Genomic DNA, 21,058 nt, shown 5'->3' with positions numbered 1-21,058 from the left:
AACTAATTACAGCCTATCTGGTGAATACTACACAAAGACAGGAACAATCACCCACGAAATACAATGCGAAACTATGGCTCCCTAAATACGGTTCCCAATCAGAGACAACGAAAAGCACCTGACTCTGATTGAGAATCGCCTCAGTCAGCCAAGCCTAACAACACCCCTAATCAGCCGCGATCCCAAATAATACAAACCCCAACACGAAAACAACATATAAACCCATGTCACACCCTGGCCTACCCAAACATATAACAAAAACACAAAATACAATGACCAAGGCGTGACAGAACCCCCCCCCCTAAGGTGCGGACTCCTGGACGCACCTCAAAAGCATAGGGAGGGTCCGGGTGGGCGTCTGTCCATGGTGGCGGTTCTGGCTCGGGACGTGGACCCCACTCCATTAATGTCCTTGTTCCTCCCCTTCGCGTCCTGGGATAATCCACCCTCTCCGCCGACCATGGCCTAATAGTCCTCACCCAGATCCCCACATAACTGAGGAGCAGCTCGTGACTGAGGGGCAGCTCGGGACAGAGGGGCAGCTCGGGACAGAGGGGCAGCTCGGGACAGAGGGGCAGCTCGGGACAGAGGGGCAGCTCGGGACAGAAGCAGCCCGGGACTGAGGGGAAGCCCAGTACTGAGAGGAAGCCCAGTACTGAGAGGAAGCCCAGTACTGAGATGAAGCTCAGGCAGGTAGTAGGCTCCGGTAAATCCTGGCTGGCGGAACTGGAATATTCAGGTTGACAAGCAGATCTGGAAGAGACTGGTTGTCTGGCAGATCTGGAAGAGACTGGTTGTCTGGCAGATCTGGAAGAGACTGGTTGTCTGGCAGATCTGGAAGAGACTGGTTGTCTGGCAGATCTGGAAGAGACTGGATGTCTGGCGGCGCTGGGCTGACTGGCGGCACTGGCGGCGCTGGGCAGACTGGGAGCACTGGCGGCGCTGGGCAGACTGGGAGCACTGGCGGCGCTGGGCAGACTGGGAGCACTGGCAGCGCTGGGCAGACTGGGAGCACTGGCGGCGCTGGGCAGACTGGGAGCACTGGCGGAGCTGGGCAGACTGGCGGCACTGGCGGCGCTGGGCAGACGGGAGACTCCGGCAGCGCAGGAGACGAGAAAGGCTCTGGCTGCACTAAACAGGCAGGAGACTCCGACAGCGCAGGAGAGGAGAAAAGCACTGGCTGCGCTGAACAGGCGAGGCGCACTGGAGGCCTGGTGCGTGGTGCTGGAACTGGTGGTACTGGATCGAGGACACGCACAGGAAGCCTGGTGCGGGGAGCTGCTACCGGAGGACTGGTGTGTGGAGGTGGCTCTGGTTAGACCGGACCGTGCAGGCGCACTGGAGCTCTTGAGCACCGAGCCTGCCCAAGCTTACCTGGCTCGATGCCCACTCTAGCCCGGCCAATAGGAAGGGCTGGTATGTGCCGCACCGGGCTATGCTCCCGCACTGAAAACACTGTGCGCTCCATAGCATAACACAGTGCCTGCCCGGTCTCTCTAGCCCAACGGTGAGCACAGGGAGTTTGCGCAGGTCTCCTACCTGGCATAACCATACTCCATTCTAGCCCCCCCCAATCATTTTTTGGGGCTGCTTTTCAGGCTTCCAACCGCGTCGCCGTGCTGCCTCCTCATACCAGCGCCTCTCCGCTTTATCCGCTTCTATTTCTTCCTGTGGACGGCGATATTCTCCAGGCTGAGCCCAGGGTCCTTTACCGTCTAATTCCTCCTCCCATGTCCAATTCTCCAAGAGGTGCAGCCTCTCCCACTGCAACTGCTCTTCACGATTAACAGGGAGAGTTGGCTCAGGTCCGAACCCTGACTCAGCCACTCTCTCTCTGCGCTCTCCCCCAATAAATATTTGGGGGTTACTTTCGGTTTTCGCTCTGCGTCGCCGTGTTTTCCTTTTTTACTCCATTCGCCTGTAGCCCTCTTCGCACTGCTGAAGCGAATCCCAGGCGGGTGCCTGCACTCTCTCTGGGTCGGCCGCCCACCTGTCGAGCTGCTGAAGCTGTCTACGTCGTTGCCAGTTTACACGCTGCTCGGTCCGTGAGTGGTGGGTGATTCAGTAACTGCGTTCGTCTGTTGAAAGAAGAGAGTCGGACCGAAATGCAGCGTGTTGGTTACTCATTACTTTAATGAATGAAAATGCGGTACATGAAATAACTGAAACTAAATACAAAAACAACAGAACGGAACGTGAAACTAATTACAGCCTATCTGGTGAATACTACACAACGACAGGAACAATCACCCACAAAATATAAAGCGAAACTATGGCTCCCTAAATACGGTTCCCAATCAGAGACAACGATAAGCACCTGACTCTGATTGAGAATCGCCTCAGGCAGCCAAGCCTAACAACACCCCTAATCAGCCGCGATCCCAAATAATACAAACCCCAACACGAAAACAACATATAAACCCATGTCACACCCTGGCCTACCCAAACATATAACAAAAACACAAAATACAATGACCAAGGCGTGATAAGCTTAAAAGGAATACGCAGATTTAAAGAGGAGCCCGTAATTTGCTTTCTAATGATCATGATCTTTTCCTCAAAGAGGTTCATGAATTTATTACTGCTGTAGTGAAAGCCCTCCTACATTTACATTTACATTTAAGTCATTTAGCAGACGCTCTTATCCAGAGCGACTTACAAATTGGTGCATTCACCTTATGACATCCAGTGGAACAACCACTTTACAATAGTGCATCTAAATATTTTAAGGGGGGGGGGGGGTGAGAAGGATTACTTTATCCTATCCTAGGTATTCCTTAAAGAGGTGGGGTTTCAAGTGTCTCCGGAAGGTGGTGATTGACTCCGCTGTCCTGGCGTCGTGAGGGAGTTTGTTCCACCATTGGGGAGCCAGAGCAGCGAACAGTTTTGACTGAGCTGAGCGGGAACTGTACTTCCTCAGTGGTAGGGAGGCGAGCAGGCCAGAGGTGGATGAACGCAGTGCCCTTATTTGGGTGTAGGGCCTGATCAGAGCCTGGAGGTACTGAGGTGCCGTTCCCCTCACAGCTCCGTAGGCAAGCACCATGGTCTTGTAGCGGATGCGAGCTTCAACTGGAAGCCAGTGGAGAGAGCGGAGGAGCGGGGTGACGTGAGAGAACTTGGGAAGGTTGAACACTAGACGGGCTGCGGCGTTCTGGATGAGTTGTAGGGGTTTAATGGCACAGGCAGGGAGCCCAGCCAACAGCGAGTTGCAGTAATCCAGACGGGAGATGACAAGTGCCTGGATTAGGACCTGCGCCGCTTCCTGTGTGAGGCAGGGTCGTACTCTGCGGATGTTGTAGAGCATGAACCTACAGGAACGGGCCACCGCCTTGATGTTAGTTGAGAACGACAGTTTGTTGTCCAGGATCACGCCAAGGTTCTTAGCGCTCTGGGAGGAGGACACAATGGAGTTGTCAACCGTGATGGCGAGATCATGGAACAGGCAGTCCTTCCCCGGGAGGAAGAGCAGCTCCGTCTTGCCGAAGTTCAGCTTGAGGTGGTGATCCGTCATCCACACTGATATGTCTGCCAGACATGCAGAGATGCGATTCGCCACCTGGTCATCAGAAGGGGGAAAGGAGAAGATTAATTGTGTGTCGTCTGCATAGCAATGATAGGAGAGACCATGTGAGGTTATGACAGAGCCAAGTGACTTGGTGTATAGCGAGAATAGGAGAGGGCCTAGAACAGAGCCCTGGGGGACACCAGTGGTGAGAGCGCGTGGTGAGGAGACAGATTCTCGCCACGCCACCTGGTAGGAGCGACCTGTCAGGTAGGACGCAATCCAAGCGAAAATCCAATCCAAAAAACTCCTCACTTGGGGAATGCTGCTTTTTGGTTAGCTTTGCGACAGTATCAAAAATTAATTTCGGATTGTTCTTATTTTCCTCAATTAAGTTGGAAAAATAGGATGATCGAGCAGCAGCGAGGGCTCTTCGATACTGCACGGTACTGCCTTTCCAAGCTAGTCGGAAGACTTCCCGTTTTTGAATATCAATATGAAAACAATTCTGGGCAACAATTAAGTACCTTACTGTAATAGATTTCCATTAAAATTGACAAAAAATTGCTTTTAGGAAAATATTTCTCAAGCAAGAATTTTGCTTGGAGAATCTGACTGCTGATAGGTACTTTTCAGAGTAGGAGGCCGTTCCTTCTATTGCTAGAGCAAAAGACTCACCTGCTGCGTACCGACTTGGTACCAATGAACCTGACGTTTCTACTAATCGCAATGCTCCTCAGTGGCCAACAACTTGCCTTTGAGCCAATCAGAGAGCATTAATCTCCACATCGGGGAGCCGACAGGAGTGACAAGAAAAAGGAAAAAAATAGTGGCACTTTTTATAGTCTAATCCACACCCTTTTTATCAGAATTGTTGTAACTAAAGCAATACATGTTTTTTTCTAGAGTAAGTCTACATCTTTCATGTCTAACTACAGAGTTCTGTGCATGAAGAATGATTATTTTGTTAGCTTGCTAACTGAGCAAAGCAGTTATGCACACTTCACATGACACAAATGGGGTGGCAAGTGCAGCACGATACACACAACACTAAATTATCCTTAAGAGGTTTTACATTTAAAACATGAGTGCAGCTAGATAGCAATGACAATACCATAAAGCAACACAGACATACATGCACTGCCAAACAACGCAACTGCCCTTACAAAAAAAGATTGCAGTTTTGAAACTGCAGTAAAAGTGTAGTAAATGCTGTCAACTGTGGTATTTTGAATGCAGTAATTGCATAATAACTGCAGTGTACTGCAGTTGATCTGCAGATATACTGCACTCTAACTGCAAACTTCTGGTTTGGAGTATTTTAACAAGGCTGGGTGGCTGATGACTTCAAGGTCTTTGCTGTGTGAACACAAAATAAATGGACTGCCGACACTGTTCAGAGGTGCTAAGTACTGTTGGCAGGCAACAGTTTGACAATCGTACCGGTGTGTTTGAGCTATTATTGGCAGAGAGATTTGGAACTCTCTTTGTAATTGGTCTATTAACCAATGTACCACATGGTGATGCCACCATTGAAAGCTAAAACTACCACTCATGCAAACCTGCTGATTAGAAGGTACTGTGTAGATTGCATTTTCAACAAGCAACTATCAGGAAATGTTTTCCTAAATGTACAGTGTTAGTTACATCAGCTATTCTACAATATGATGTAAAACTCAAGACAATCTAGTTTTTGACTGCATTGGGCATTTAAATATCCTTAAAGGGATCCAAGTGCAACAAAAATGTACTTCTCTATTTGTCATTTATGATAACTCATCATGCGTTTGTGAGGAGACAATCAAAGCAGAGATTTACTGGTGTGGTTGCATCTGACCACAGGGGGGGCATTCTCTTCACTGGAGAAAAATACATAGTGGACATAAAGCACATGTATTTTGTCTAGAGGTGCTCTGCACACCTTACTCAACATGTGAGATGAGTGGGCATTCTGCACTTGCTTGACAAAGCCATAAACAGAAAAGCAAGTCTTCTTAGAGGCCTATTGTACCATGCCTTTAAACAGATGCTGGATGAAGGTCCCAGATCATTCTATTCAACTAACATCAAGGCGGTGGCCCGTTCCTGTAGGTTCATGCTCTACAACATCCGCAGAGTACGACCCTGCCTCACACAGGAAGCGGCGCAGGTCCTAATCCAGGCACTTGTCATCTCCCGTCTGGATTACTGCAACCGCTGTTGGCTGGGCTCCCTGCCTGTGCCATTAAACCCCTACAACTCATCCAGAACGCCGCAGCCTGTCTAGTGTTCAACCTTCCCAAGTTCTCTCACGTCACCCCGCTCCTCCGCTCTCTCCACTGGCTTCCAGTTGAAGCTCGCATCCGCTACAAGACCATGGTGCTTGCCTACGGAGCTGTGAGGGGAACGGCACCTCAGTACCTCCAGGCTCTGATCAGGCCCTACACCCAAATAAGGGCACTGCGTTCATCCACCTCTGGCCTGCTCGCCTCCCTACCACTGAGGAAGTACAGTTCCTGCTCAGCTCAGTCAAAACTGTTCGCTGCTCTGGCTCCCCAATGGTGGAACAAACTCCCTCACGACGCCAGGACAGCGGAGTCAATCACCACCTTCCGGAGACACCTGAAACCCCACCTCTTTAAGGAATACCTAGGATAGGATAAAGTAATCCTTCTCACCCCCTCCCCCCTTAAAATATTTAGATGCACTATTGTAAAGTGGTTGTTCCACTGGATGTCATAAGGTGAATGCACCAATTTGTAAGTCGCTCTGGATAAGAGCGTCTGCTAAATGACTTAAATGTAAAAATGTAAATCTAGCTCAACCCTCTTGCAACCCTTCCAATTTATTCTCACGGATTTGATGTTCTGAAATGTGGCAGATTAATTATAATCTATCTTGGAAGAACTACATGTAATTATTCTTCATTAACATCAATAGGCTGGCCAGCATGTCTCCAAAATATCTGTACGCCGTCTGTCAACAATGTGATAAGATCATTGCACTATTATGAATGCGGTAAGCAGATCCTGCGTCTCCCTCTGCATTAGATATTCATTATGTCTTTCTCTTCCCATAAAACTTGACATATTCATCGGCAGCGTGACAAATCAGATGTGCAGTGAAATGGAGTGTGACTGAGAAGAGCAGTGGAGGATTATATCCAACAGGCAATCTCTCCACAATCCCTTCATTTGACTGGGGAAATACCCAGGGACGAGAATGAGATTGAATTGAACTAAAGATAGATGAAGAAAAAGCGGATGGAGAACATTGTGCTATAGTTAAGTAATTATATATGCCATACAACAAACTTGAGTCCTAATTAATTCAACCACGTAATGCAACAAGATAGGAAAAATGCCAAGGGTGGTGAAAACTTTTGCAAAACACTGTATTTATAAAGGGTTTGAATGATTTGTGCCCTTGGCCTCTCTCTCAGAGGAATGAGGATGTCGATGTAATCGAACACATCGATGAATTCTAATCGGTTTCCCTTCAAACATTGAAGTGTAATTTCATTGTCTTCATAATCTGCACTATATAGTCATTCTTATTACAATACATATAGCACATCCTAATCTATCAAACGATTTCACCCATATACCTTTAAGTTTGAAAATGAACTCAATGTTTCAATATAATATATTAACAATAGCCTATTTTTGTACCCTCTCTGTACCACACCAGCAGGCTCTTGAATATTCTGGGTTTCAGTAAAGCACAACCTACCTTGGTTAACAACAATGGAGTGAACTAACACGGTCTGTTACCATGGATCCATCTACATTACTATCAGCATTCCCAAGGTTTTATTCAGACATAGCCATTATCAAAATCAGCTGGCTTAGTAACTACAATATCCAGTTGATTTAAATTGGAAAAGATAAGTTGGGAAAAACCAGGTCTTTTAGGTCTAAATCCACACAAAACTGTAGAACCTGCCAGATGTCTCACCACTACCACCAGATGGGGATGTTTTCCAAGCCTTGCTTGAGACCTTGTACCAGGGCACTACCAGTGGAATAACATACTGTAAAAGGGGCTAATATAGTACATGCTAGAGGAGGGTAGTAGGAGGAGCTATAGGAGGTCGGGCTCATTGTAATGGCTTGAATGGAATAAATGGAAAGGTATCAAGCACATCAAACATATGGAAACCACATGTTTGACTCTGTTCCATTAATTCCATTCCAGCCATTACATTGAGCCCACTCTCCCATAGCTCCTTTCACCAGCCTCCTCTTGTGCATGCAGTTATGGAAAATCCCTTTCGTGCTTACTTTAATTATTTTCTGATATCAAATACTACCAAATACTTAAAAACTTCTTTAGGGCTAGGCCCCTTTTTTCTCCACTTCCTGTCTGAATGACATGCCCAAAGTAAAATGCCTATAGGTCAGGCCCTGAAGCCAGGATATGCATATAATTGGTACCATTGGAAAGAAAACACTTTGAAGTTTGTAGAAATGTTCAAATAATGTAGGAGAATATAACACAATAGATAAGGCAGGATAATATCCAAAGAAAAACCAACCCATAATTTCTTTTTTGAGAGAGACCATCCTCTTAGAAATGCATGAGAAAGGTCATGTTGAAAATTATCTTTCTGGATGCAATTTCTATGGCTTCCACAGGGTGTCAGCAGTTGTTGTTCAAGGTTTCAGGATTGTAACTTCAAAAACTAATAAGAAATATCAGTTTTAGTAGAGGGACACAGTCTTGGAAATTAGTTTTTGTGGGCACCATGAAGACATTACGCACATGCTAAACTTGGTTTCCATACATACTTCTTTCTGAAATAAATATTATAGTTTGATTACATTTTAGGGTATCTGAGGAGTAAATAGAAACGTATTATGACTTGTTGACATAAAGTTTAGGGGTAGATTTTCGGATTCCTTTCTCTGCAAGTTGAATGAGTGGATTACTCAAATCGATGGCGAACACTAAACTGACTTTTTGGGATATAAAGAAGGATTTTATCTAACAAAATGACACTACATGTTAAAAATATATATATATTTTGATGTGGGGCGCCGTCCTCAAACAATCGCATGGCATGTTTTCGCTGTAATAGCTACTGTAAATCGGGCAGTGCAGTTAGATTAACAATAATGTAAGCTTTCAGACGATATAAGACACTTATTAGTACATACATGTTTAAAATCCATAATATTTATGATTATTTATTTGAATTGCGCGCCCTAGCCCTAAGAAGTTTTAAGGTGTGCTTGATTTAGCTTGCCTGTACACAATTAACCATCGAATCATGTTGAAGTCCCAAATTGCAAATTGTGCCCACTCTGCACATCAGTCAAGCTAAATCAAAAAGATAGTTGACATGCAGGTAACTGCCAAAATAAAGGAAGCACCAACATAAAGTGTCTTAATAGGCCGATGGGCCACCACCAGCTTCCAGAACAGATTCAATGCTCCCCTGCATAGATTATATTGGTGTCTGTAACCCTATTGGGGAAATGAGACACCATTCTTCCACAAGAAATTCCATCATATGGTGTTTTGTTGCTGGTGGTGGAAAACGCTGTCACAGGCGCCACTCAATAATCTCCCATAAGTGTTCAATTGGGTTGAGATCACAATTTTAAACCCACTATGCTCCTTTGAGTCGTCACTTTCAAAGTAACTGAGATCTCTTCTTCTCTTCTTCTAAATAATGGGAAACTGAATTTTTTAAATATACATTGCATGACCCTAAGCATGATGGGATGTTAATTGCTTAATTAACTCAGGAACCACACCTGTATCCCTCACTTTGTATCCCTCATTTACTCAAGTGTTTCCTTTATTATCCTGTAGGTATAGGACTGCTGTACTCTCAAGAGAATTTGGAGACATAGTTCATATTAGGCCAGTCTTGCAGAGACATCTAGTGGTTGCACAATTAATAATGTATCCAACTGTTTCCATTAGTGTCTAAAAGGAAAAGGTTTGATAACAAATACTTTCTGTTATACTTCAAATAAATCTACACAACTGGTAACTATCTGGTACCAAATGGTGTCTTGTGGTGCTACTATTGGGTTATTAACGTGTAATTACCGTTTCACCATGTACATTCTCAATAACTACCTCGTAATTGATGTACTATAAAGATATGTTTCATAAATTTAGTATGGAGGTTAATCAAATGAACACAACATTCTTAACACATCAATATCAAAAGAAGTACTATTGAGACACATTGAGAAGATCTGATGTCGGAGCACAGAGAAGCATGGCCATATAAATTGCACCCATTTAAGCTTCTATGGCTGAGTTTACACATGCAGCCCAATTCTGATGTTTTTTCCGCTCATTGGTATTTTGACTAACCACGGATATTTTTCAGAGATGATCTGATTGGTCAAAATACAAATTAGTGAAAAGAATATCAGAATTGGACTGCCTGTGTGAATGCAGCCTATGTTTGCAGACCAGATACAGATATAAATCTCCATAAGGGCTGGCTGCCAGTGTAGGGGGCCAGTGACAGACGCATCTCAGGTGCAGAGCGTGTGGTATATATACAGTACACTGAGTGCAGGAGGAACCCTACAAGGGAAAGGGATCCACGGTGAGTGACAGCACTAAAGGAGGTTTGGGGCTGGCGCCTGTTGAGACCTCTGCCTAGCAGCAATGGAGAAGAGTGGCTGTTTCCTTGACGAGAAGCAGATCTCTGTATCTTCTGTCCCCTCCCCCATCTCCCAATGCTACAATGATATTCCTCTCCAGGGAAGTCTCAAAGAGGTCTGTGAGACACCGAAACTAAAGATATACCATGTATACATATTCCAACAAATGAATCTAATCCAAACCCTATAACTTCTTTAACGTCTTTATAAAGAAGTTGTGAAAATAATGCAGGTTAGCGTTTTTGTCATGATTCTTGTTCTGGAGGCAGCTCTGCAGAGTGGTCCCTAGCTCACACAGCGACAGAGTCATACAATCTGATTTTAAAGATAACCTTAACCACACTGCTAAATCTAATGCCTAACCCTAACCATAACATGAACACCATTTTTTTTAACAATATAGACAATTTTGACTTTGCAGCTGGCCCACCTAGTGGAAATCGCTAATTCCTGCCTCCAGTACAAGACTCAACCTGAGACAATAAGGGGAAAACACAAGCGTTGTACGTAATATAACACCTGTGAGGAGCAAGAAGAGTATAGCTTGGTCTGCTACTGGCAAATTAATCATTTCCACCTCCACACCAAAAGTAGACCTTTGCACCATCTCACAGAGCAGAGGTCCATCCAACACACCCAGACTAACCAGCCCTAAACTATTAGTCTGAGAGTCACAGCCTGTCATAGTAAACGTCAGAAGCCCTACTGTAAGCTGTGCCAATAGTAATTCTTGGGAATCTCACGTAACATTTTGATGAAGATCTTTGGTGACAAATTGGTCATGAGAGAGGGGATTCTGCTTAAGTCAATGGAGGATGAGTCGAGCTCTCCTTTCAGCTGCTATCATCTCCCTATTTTGGAGTATGATTAATTAGGGTATTTTGTGGTAAACGTTACTTAACTGGCTTCTTATGTTACAGTGATGGGACAATTGATGGGATTAAGAGGGGAGGCTGTGCTGTAAGAGAAGAGGAGCTGCAGAGACTCAGAGAGCACTGCCTTCTGTAGGCTAATCAGCTCCAAGCGTTCACAGAACACAGGTGGGGTGTCATTAAGTCATTTAGTCATCAAACTGGACACCGTCTGCCTTCGAAACATTCCAAACAATTCCCAGCTGAAATGTATGCCTATAGAGTTGCTACATGAATTGCAGTATAGGAGCTTTGAAGTTTTTGCTTGCTTGTTACAAGTTACAGCGTATTATGTGAAATGTGCCATAATCTTCCAAATAAACAACTTTTGTCAAACAAACCTTTTTACGTAATTGTATTGATTAAATAGAAAAGGGGATTTTGTTATTTGATTTATGAATGCCTCATTTTGAATTCAGCTATTCTGAATTTAAAAGGACAGTCTACAGTTCAAACAATAACAAAGCGAACACCCCACCACTGTGTTTGGTAAGCAGATGAGGGAGGGATAGGGTTGGAGAAATGTACCACTCTCAGACTCATAGACTGAGCTATGGATGCAAGGACTGACAGACCATCACATTAAAATAATACTTTTAACATGTGTTTGGTTACAATTACATTGTTTATAAACAATGGAGTAAACAGTCTTATATTTTGGCTTCTGATGGGGTATGATAGTAGAACTAAGCTCATGCAGCATTTATAAGTTATATTCCACAAGAATCAATGGGTATATATCATTCATTTAAAATGATCCACCCCCGAAAATGTGTCATCACAATTATGCCCCAGCCCTGTGCCTCATAATAAAGTTGGTTACACCTTTTCATATTGTATTCTTGTTATAGAAAAATGATCCTAAAATCTGAGTGAATGACAGGTGAATTTTTAAAGTTCCCTTAAAACACACGGTGCTTCGATCACGCAGACATTCATTTCAAACGTACATTGACAGGTTTATATTCCTCTTAGAAAAGACACTGACGCGTGAAACGAGGAGACAATCCTGCAAGTAAACAGGAATTGAGAGTTTTGATAAACTGGTGCAGCTGATCAATAAATCTGATTTAAAACAGTTAAATTAATATTTTCTGATACCACTACAAATCGTCTAAAAATATTGACAACAAAAAAGCATTGGTCACATATATTTCACGACCATCTAATATTCTTTGACTTGGGTCGAATTCTATATTGTATTAATAAAATCGTGTTCAACCTTAACTAGACAAGTCAGTTAAGAACAAATGTCTATTTACAATGACGGCCTAGGAACTGTGGGTACAACGACAGATTTTTACCTTGTCAGCTCCGGGATTCGATCTAGCAACCTTTCAGCGCTCTAACCACTAGACTACCTGTCGCCCCAGCAGGAATCATGAGTGTTGCATATAGAACCCGATATGGAACCAATGTTGGTTCAGTGAAGGAGAATCCCTAGGAATCCCTATCCATACCATATGAAGTAGTATTTTCAATTATTTGTACTAGTCATTTCCAACTTGTTTTGATAAAGGTCAGGAAGGCCTACATGGAACAATTTATTACGTTTGATAAATTGTCGAGAAATAGATTGGGTATGGATTGGAAGAAAGTATGCATTAAAAAAAAGTATGCACAAATTATAGGTAATTATTTACTCTGAATATACTGTAAGCATTTCGATTTTATGACTGACGATTACGATTGTCATGACTGATAAATAAATGAAAGAAACGTGTGCAGCTGTTGGCTATGCATATATGCTACTGCTGGTACCCTATTTGAATTCCTCTTGTTGGACTTAAACGGAAAGTTCGGTTTAAAATCATAAGATCTCATATGTGCAAGCTCTTCTTAATTTTGGAACATTTTAGGAGGTATTGCAAAGCTTCTGGACGTTGTGAACAACTAATTTATATCCCATTCACGAATTCGGCTAAAATATATGAATGGGTTTATTATGTACTTTTCCCTTTCCCTGAATTAGATGAGATGGAAATTGAATTGAGACCCTAACCTGTCTATTACATTGGGGCAGTAGAAGAGCTCATTAATGTTAAACCCTGGTCTCTCTTTTCCCTTCCGGCGCGTCTCAGTATTAGCCAAGCATTGCAGGCTGGCGCCGTGGCCTCTCCACTTCCACAACATTAGGTGTAATGTTACTGTTTGTTGTGGCCTAAGCATACTAATAGGTCGTTGGAAGTCAGCATCAGTGTAAACCTGAGCGACATCCACCTTGCCGGGCAAGATCACTCAACCATGAAGACCTGAACAACAATTGAGTAACCTACCCTGTCTCAACAGCAGCTCATGAATAGAGAGCCACTGGTTTGGCATCATGCAGTCCATCTGGTTATGGATAGTTATTGCAGCCGCGAGTTGAATTTAGTTTGCTGCGGCTGCTATTAGAAGCACATCTGCTTCAAATCCTAAAATCGTCTTAAAACGCAATCAGCCTAAACTCCTCTGCAATAATCTCAGTTATGATGTCTATATCATACACTATTAGAAAACAATTGTTATATGCTTGTCTCGCTTCATATATGACACCCCTAAAGGCTTCATTCAGCATGCTTCCCATCCGAAACAGTTCGGGTCAGTTAATGCATATATTATGACGACATTTTGTGACGTTTTTGTTCGTTTTGGCCTTCGGCAAGGGTTTTTGCACAATAAATGTTTTCTCGAGGCAAGCAGAAGTTCTGGTGCTTAAGTCTACGCCCTTCGTCGGTTATTGGTCAACAGTAGAGATTATTCAATGAAGAGTTTGTTGTCATTCAACAATAGACTATTCCTGTTTTTTCACTTAAAAAATACTGCACCAAACATTTGAGTTTGATGTACAATTACGCATCTCGTTAGCAAAAGCGTCAAAATCAATGACAGATTTCTTAAATTATCTTAGATTAATTCTGACTATTTTGAGGAAGTGCATACTGGCTATGGTGTCTCAAGATGGGACAACCAGTAGTCTACTATTGCCACTTGTTCTAAATTTTCTAGCGAAGGTCTTATAAGGAAGTATGCGACCACACTTGTTCGGTTCGCCGAGTTCAGCTAGACACCAGCCGATCCGAAGCATGCGGAAGCCTTACAGGTTCTATATAGAGCCGACATTGCATATAGAACCCGATATGGAACCAATGTTGGTTCAGTGAAGAAGAATCCCTAGGGTTCTGATCAAAGAACCCCACAAAAGGGTTATATATAGAACCTTTAGGGGTGCCATATATGAAGAAAGCAATATAACCCTTTTTTTGATTCTATCCGGAACCTTTTTATCTAAGAGTGTCCAACAGCCAAACATTCTTCTTCGTCATCATCATCTTCAATAGCTAGGAGAAAATGTAGGTGTAATAACTTCTCATCCTGGCACCCCACCCCCATTCTGTCCATCCTTACCCAGTTAAAGTGAGATGTCTCGTGTCACCGTGTAAGATGAGATAAAGGAGTGGTTAAAGTGCATGAGACAGGCGCATCACACACTTGGCTATTGGCAGTTTGGAGACGGTTTATTGGAGTGCTGAAAGGTATGCCCTGATGATACTACACACGATAGTGAGACCAGGTTGACTTTCAGACAGTGCTTATCAACTCACCTAGATCTAAGGAATTATTACATCCCTATTGAAGAACATTTGGAGAGCATCGCTAATATCTGTTGTATGATTGATTTCACTTGACCACGCTGAAACTGTGCAGTTACACATTTGTCTGTCTTAAAAATAATCATCTGTATAAACTAGTGATGCTTCCCAGTCCAGTGACTTCAACGCCATTCTCGGTGAAGGATATTCTAAAGATGGAGCAGCAACATCACCCCCACCAAGGTTTCTTCTATCCAGATCAAGACGCCCAGATGTCTCTGCAGCGCATGCACAGTGCACTTCGGAGCCTCGACTTACTTGACAGTCAGGATAAGTCGTGCTTCTCCGGAGCAACACAGATGAAATGCACCCTGAGTTCGGAGGACATTGACATCCTGAGGGGCAGTTGTAGTTCAGCGGCTGAGGAGGAGACGAATGGGGACCCAGGTAAATTAAAACGATGTCGTTAAAACACGCAGCGCTGACATCCAATGACAGATATTTCAGAAAAAAATATTCGATTGGGCTCTGTCAATACAAGAACTGAATTAAAATGTTTGTTTTTTTAATCATCATGAATTATTTTGAAACAAACTGAAGTACACCTGAATGAAGCTTCACCAATCCTGCCTCTTGATGCTGCATGACAGCCTGTCTCTCAACCTCATGCCCCACCAAAATCTATTTTCATGAGCAATATAATTAACATTTTTTAAAGGGGCAATGAGCAGTTGCTACATTAATTTCTGTACTTATAAATTAATGATATGTACCCATTGATTATTGAATAATATAACATATTGGTGCCTCATGAGTTTGGTTCAACTGTCGTACCCTATCAGAACCAAACATATAAGCTTGTTTTACTCCAATGTCTCTAAACAAAGTAAATGTAAGCAAACACTATATAGCCTCAAAACATTGTTAAAACTGTAATGTTTATTTCATGGATTGTCAGTCCTTAAATCCATAGCTCTGTCTATGAATTTGAGAATGGTTACATTTCTACAGCCTCATCCCGCAGCTTGTTAACCAAACAGGTGAGGGTACGATGCTTTGCTATTGTTTCTACTGCTGATTGCCATTTTAATAGGCATGCACAAAATTACATTTTTTCAATATAAACTAGCTAAACCTCCTATTTTGACAATGTTTTACAAATATAAATACATGGCAATGACGAGGCCTACCTATAGGAGAAAATAAAGGCTAGTAAATGGTAATGAATTGACCTTCTCACCACATTTAAATTAATCTCCGTGTGAGCTTTATATTGTGACATTGCTGATATGCATAATGCGTAATGCAGTTAATCCATGTGACGCAGCAATTTCAATTGAAGTAGGCCTAACCCACTGTGCAAAAACTGGGTGAATCAACGTTGTTTCCACGTAATTTCAAACCCCAAAAACAATGGGATGATGTTGAATCAACGTGGAAAACTGATTGGATTTGCAAGAAGTCATCAATGTAAGGTCATTTCCTATTTTTTTGCCCAACTTTTAACCTAAATCCAATGACATGGTGAATGTGTTTGTTAATTTCACGTTAGCTGACCACTCCACCAAATGTAAATCAGAATTTGAAGGTGAACTGACGTCTGTGCTCAGTGGGAAGTTTTTAACTAGGCAGTTTTCCAATGAATGAATGTGTCTAACATTGCGATTTCTAATTATTGCAGGTATGCTTCTTGACGATTCGATGGGTTGTGATGGGAAAAATGACAATACCTATTCAGGCAAGCCAAAGCAAAGATTGCGCAGAAAACCACGCGTGCTATTTTCCCAAACGCAGGTTTTTGAGCTTGAACGGCGCTTCAAACAGCAGAGGTACCTTTCTGCACCAGAGAGGGACCACCTCGCCAATATTCTAAAGCTGAGTTCTACTCAAGTCAAAATCTGGTTTCAAAACAGGAGGTACAAGTGCAAGCGGCAAAGACAAGACAAGTCTCTGGAATTGGCTGGATACCCGCCTCTACCACGAAGGGTGGCAGTGCCCGTGTTGGTTCGAGATGGCAAACCGTGCATGGGAGGACCTCATTTAGCGCCATACAACGTGACAATTGGCTCTTACAACACCATATATGGATATGGTAATAACTCACATGGTTGCAGTTATCCGAGTATGCCATCCATACCAAGTGCCACGCAAATGTCCAACAACCATATAGTTGACATGAACCTCATGGAAAATGTAGAGGGGCCATTCCAACAGGGACACTTTCAGGCAACTCTACCGGGGATAAGAGCGTGGTGAGAAACTATTCCAAAACAACCACCCAACTCTCATCAAGTTTTTTTCGTTTAGGTTTTTGTTTAGGTTTGGCTATGCAGCTGCAAGGTTACTTGTTGAAAACATCAACGAATAGGCCAATAGGCAAATCCAAGTGTAGGCATATACTGTTTAACACGTTTATATTGGACTATATGTGTTTTTTTTTCTCACTATGTGTATTGGTCTACTATAATTTCTTGTTTAACTATTTCGTTTTGTTTAACTATTTAACTAAGTTGATAATATTGCTCTAACGGACTTTGTTCAAGACATGGTATTTTTGTACATGACAATAAACCTTGATTTAATATTTTATTGTGCTGTGAGATCACGCCATCCTCTCTCTGCAACCCAATCATATTATATTTAGACTTGTATTAGACCTACAACTACATCTACAACAAATAACACAAACGATTAAAATGATTTTTTTTAAACAACATCAACAGTCAAGGCCTAATGGAAATACTAATTGTATTATACGTTGTATTATAAATAAATTGCATTATAATTGTATTATTTGTCTTATAATACAATTATAGTTTTATTATTATTACTATACGGCCAAATTGATAATAAATGTTTGGGGTCGCTCTGTGCAGGGGATAAATGGTCCAAAACAAATAGGCTATAACGTTGCTCTATTAGAAGCATATAGTTCGTTGATCTTTTTATGAAACCATTAAAGGGATTTCATCGTTGAGCCTGAATTTAACTTACGAATTTGAGTATGACTTGAGTTGACAATTAATAGCCTAAATCTATACTCGTCACAAATTGAGATTGGGCTTCTGAAAATAGCCTATTTGTAATGAGGTAGGACTAATTGCTCATCCAATTAACGACAATTACAATCAACACGTTACTGCTGTATTTTTTTCCACTTAACGAATTAAGTTATGTTTTCTTTACCCTGAAAACGGAATAAAAAAACAAAGCTCACTTTTCCTCACTGATAGCAGTGTAAAATAGCATGTTCATGTTTTTAAAATATTCGTTTTATATTGATAGACCATATGAATTGTTGCTAAAGATATCTCTATATTGACATATGACCTGGCATAAGCCCAACGATTTAAATGGTTCCACAATCTTAATGCTATCAACCCAAATGGTCATTATTGTTCCGTCGACAAAGCCGCTGAACAATGCCACACGCGATAAGGACGAGGAGCCTGTCCTGTCATGGACCTTGGGAAAAGGTAAACAAACTCGTAGACACAGTGGCTCTTTTCCTCTTAACTTTCAATCAAATAGGGAAACAGCTTCCAATCTAACCTGTCAGCCTTCGATAGGAGGGAGATACTAACACCACTTGTGCTAACTGGATTGCACAGTTTAGATAACTATCAGTGAATGTAGCCTAAAGTGCACCAAATTTGCACATTCAAGTCAAGACTTGAAAATAACAGATTTCATGATAAAACGATATATAGCCTACTGCATTGTTTCTTATGTATTCATATTCTGCTTACCTAAAATCCAATTACAGCTCTATAATTCTATTTTTATGAAATGTAAAAATTATTTGTTGGTCGATTTATGTGTCATCAATTTAATAATTCAGGGATCCTGAGTGGCACTGCATCGCAGTGGCGTCACTACAGTCCCGGGTTTGATCCCAGGCTGTATCACAAGGCTGTATCCCAGGCTGTATCACAACCGGTCGTGATCGGGAGTTCCATAGGGCGGTGCTCAATTGGCCCAGCAATTTGTTCTTAACTCACTTGCCTAGTTAAACAAATTAAAATTGTTATTTTATTTGGTAGCCAACCTGTGAATGTGGATTCCCTGTGTGGCTGCCTGCCTTAGCCCCGTGGGGCAGATATAGTGGTGAGCTGAGGCACATCAGAGCTGAGATAAGGGAGAGAGTGTCTCAGAGCAGAATTTAGCAGCAGACAGAGTGGAGACCAAGACCTCTTGAGAAGATCAGATAAGATGTGTGTGTCGGAAGCTCAGTTTGAGGAGGAGATGGAATAAGGTTGGCACTTTGTTAAGGGCGAGATGAGACTCAGAGAATGGGAATGCATTACATACCCTTTTCAAAGACCAGGGCTCATCAGCTGGCTTAGGGCTTACATCACGGACAGAATAGAGCAGACTATAAATGGTAGATGCTGTAACCATCTCTGATCTGTAGTCATCACAGAGAAGTCCACCCGTTTGAGGATTGAAATGAATGGATTTTTTTTCACAATGTTGATTACAAATCAGATACCCAATTTGCACTGAAGTAATGTCATTTATATTGAGGTGCTTGTTTTGGAATTGAAGACTAGTTACCAGTATGCTGTAATCTAAATGATTCAAACTCCATGAAATAACTTGTTCTAACTGAATGGACACAAAACACATTTACTTTGATAAGGTGAGGGCATTACACACTGATCAAAAATGTGTGCCATGCTGTCACAGAGATCCTTTTGTACTGGACTGGAGCAAAACGCTTCAGCCAGGGAAAACACCATACAGAGGTGTAGTCACTGGGATTTACAGATTCAACTCTGCCACCCAGTCTTTACATCAAAGATATCAGACAGTGAAATGTATGAGTCATCAACCTGAGGTAATCTCAAAGAACACATGATCAGTCAGTTCAAGAATGTAAATACCACATAGGACATAATGTATATGTGTCTAAGAAAGACACAACATAGAATGTGTGTCGTGACCGGAAGATGTACTTACAATCTAGAATGTTGACAAGCTAGTAGTACAAAAAAATAAAAGTACAAATCGGCAAGAATTGGTCAACCATTTTTTAATACACGACCTATTAATACATAATGCATCCACACACCAATACGAATTTGAGTTTAAAGCCAGACATGTTTTTTAAGCTGTTCAATGCGTTAACATGGTTTTCAGCCAGAATAGAAATCTATGGACAAGGTAAAACAGCAATCCATGGTTTAGTTTAACTTCCCTGGCACCGTTTCTACATGCTAACGTTTTAGCATTTGCGGTAAAAATCCCATTCAAGTCATGGGACCGATATTAGCATTTTTCGCGCATCACGTTCCAAACATCTAGAAGAGATTTTATTAAGCTTCACAATACATTTGACATACTTTCGGATTATCTGGACATGATGCGTGAAAAATGCTAATATCGGTCTCATGCCTTGAATGAAATTTGTGCCTAAAATGCTAAAACATTAGCAGGTGGAAACAGTGACAGGGAAACTTCACCAAAGCATGGACTGTAATTTGGGTGAACTATCCCTTTAAATCTAGATCCCCAGCTGGCAGTCCGCCGGCAGAATTTTGCAAAAAAATTATAATTATTGTATACAATCCCAGTCATAAGTTTGGAAAAACCTACTCCTTCAAGGGTTTTTCTTTATTTGTGCTATTTTTTACATTGTAGAATAAAAGTGAAGACATCAAAACTAGGAAATAACACAGATGGAATATTGTAGTAACCTAAAAAGTGATTTTAGATTCTTCAAAGTTGCCACCCTTGCCTTGACAACAGCTTTGCACACTCTTGGCATTCTCTCAATCAGCTTCATGAGGTAGTCACCTGTAATGCTTTTCCAGCTGTCTTGAAGGAGTTCCCACATATGCTGAGCACTTGCTGGCTGCTTTTCCTTCACTCTGCGGACCAACTCATCCCAAACCATCTCAATTGGGTTGAGGTGGGGTGATTGTGGAGGCCAGGTCATCTGATGCAGCACTCCATCACTCTCCTTTTTGGTCAAATAGCCCCTACACAGCCTGGAGTTGTGTTGGGTCATTGTCCTGTTGAAAAACTAATTATAGTCCCACTAAGCGCAAACCAGATGGGATGGCGTATCACTGCAGAATGCAGACACAGAAGTTGGAACCAAAAATCTCAAATTTGGACTCATCAGACCAAAGGACAGATTTCTACCGGTCGAATGTCCATTGCTCGTATTTCTTGGTTTAAGCAAGTCTCTTCTTCTTATTGGTGTCCTTTAGTAGTGGTTTCTTTGCAGAAATCCGGACATGAAGGCCTGATTCACGCAGTCTCCTCTAAACAGTTGATGTTGAGGTGTGTCTGTTACTTGAACTCTGTGAAGCATTTATTTGGGCTGCAATCTGAGGTGCAGTTAACTCTAATTAACGTATCCTCTGCAGCAGAGGTAACTCTGGGTCTTTCTTTCCTGTGGCGGTCTTCATGAGAGCCAGTTTAATCATTTCTCTTGATGGTTTTTGCGAC

The 21,058-nt window shown here is 42.3% G+C and overlaps 1 protein-coding gene across 2 annotated transcripts; it reads left to right on the top strand.

The window, feature by feature from the left end:
• The first annotated feature begins 14,380 nt into the window (after window positions 1-14,380).
• nkx2.7 (NK2 transcription factor related 7) lies at window positions 14,381-17,177 on the top strand. Of its 2 annotated transcripts, XM_046348642.1 has the most exons (3): window positions 14,382-14,542; window positions 14,772-15,046; window positions 16,281-17,177. In XM_046348642.1, the coding sequence occupies exons 2-3, from the start codon at window positions 14,815-14,817 to the stop codon at window positions 16,853-16,855; spliced, it is 807 nt and encodes a 268-aa protein (XP_046204598.1). In that variant the 5' UTR covers window positions 14,382-14,542; window positions 14,772-14,814; the 3' UTR covers window positions 16,856-17,177. The 2 variants fall into 2 exon arrangements, with proteins under 2 accessions (XP_046204597.1, XP_046204598.1); XM_046348641.1 differs by having other exon boundaries at window positions 14,381-15,046.
• The last annotated feature ends 3,881 nt before the right edge of the window (window positions 17,178-21,058 follow it).

Source organism: Oncorhynchus gorbuscha, linkage group LG05 (genome assembly GCF_021184085.1).
Source record: "Oncorhynchus gorbuscha isolate QuinsamMale2020 ecotype Even-year linkage group LG05, OgorEven_v1.0, whole genome shotgun sequence".
Taxonomy (NCBI): Eukaryota; Metazoa; Chordata; class Actinopteri; order Salmoniformes; family Salmonidae; genus Oncorhynchus; species Oncorhynchus gorbuscha.
This window is presented reverse-complemented; position numbering and strand designations above follow the sequence as displayed.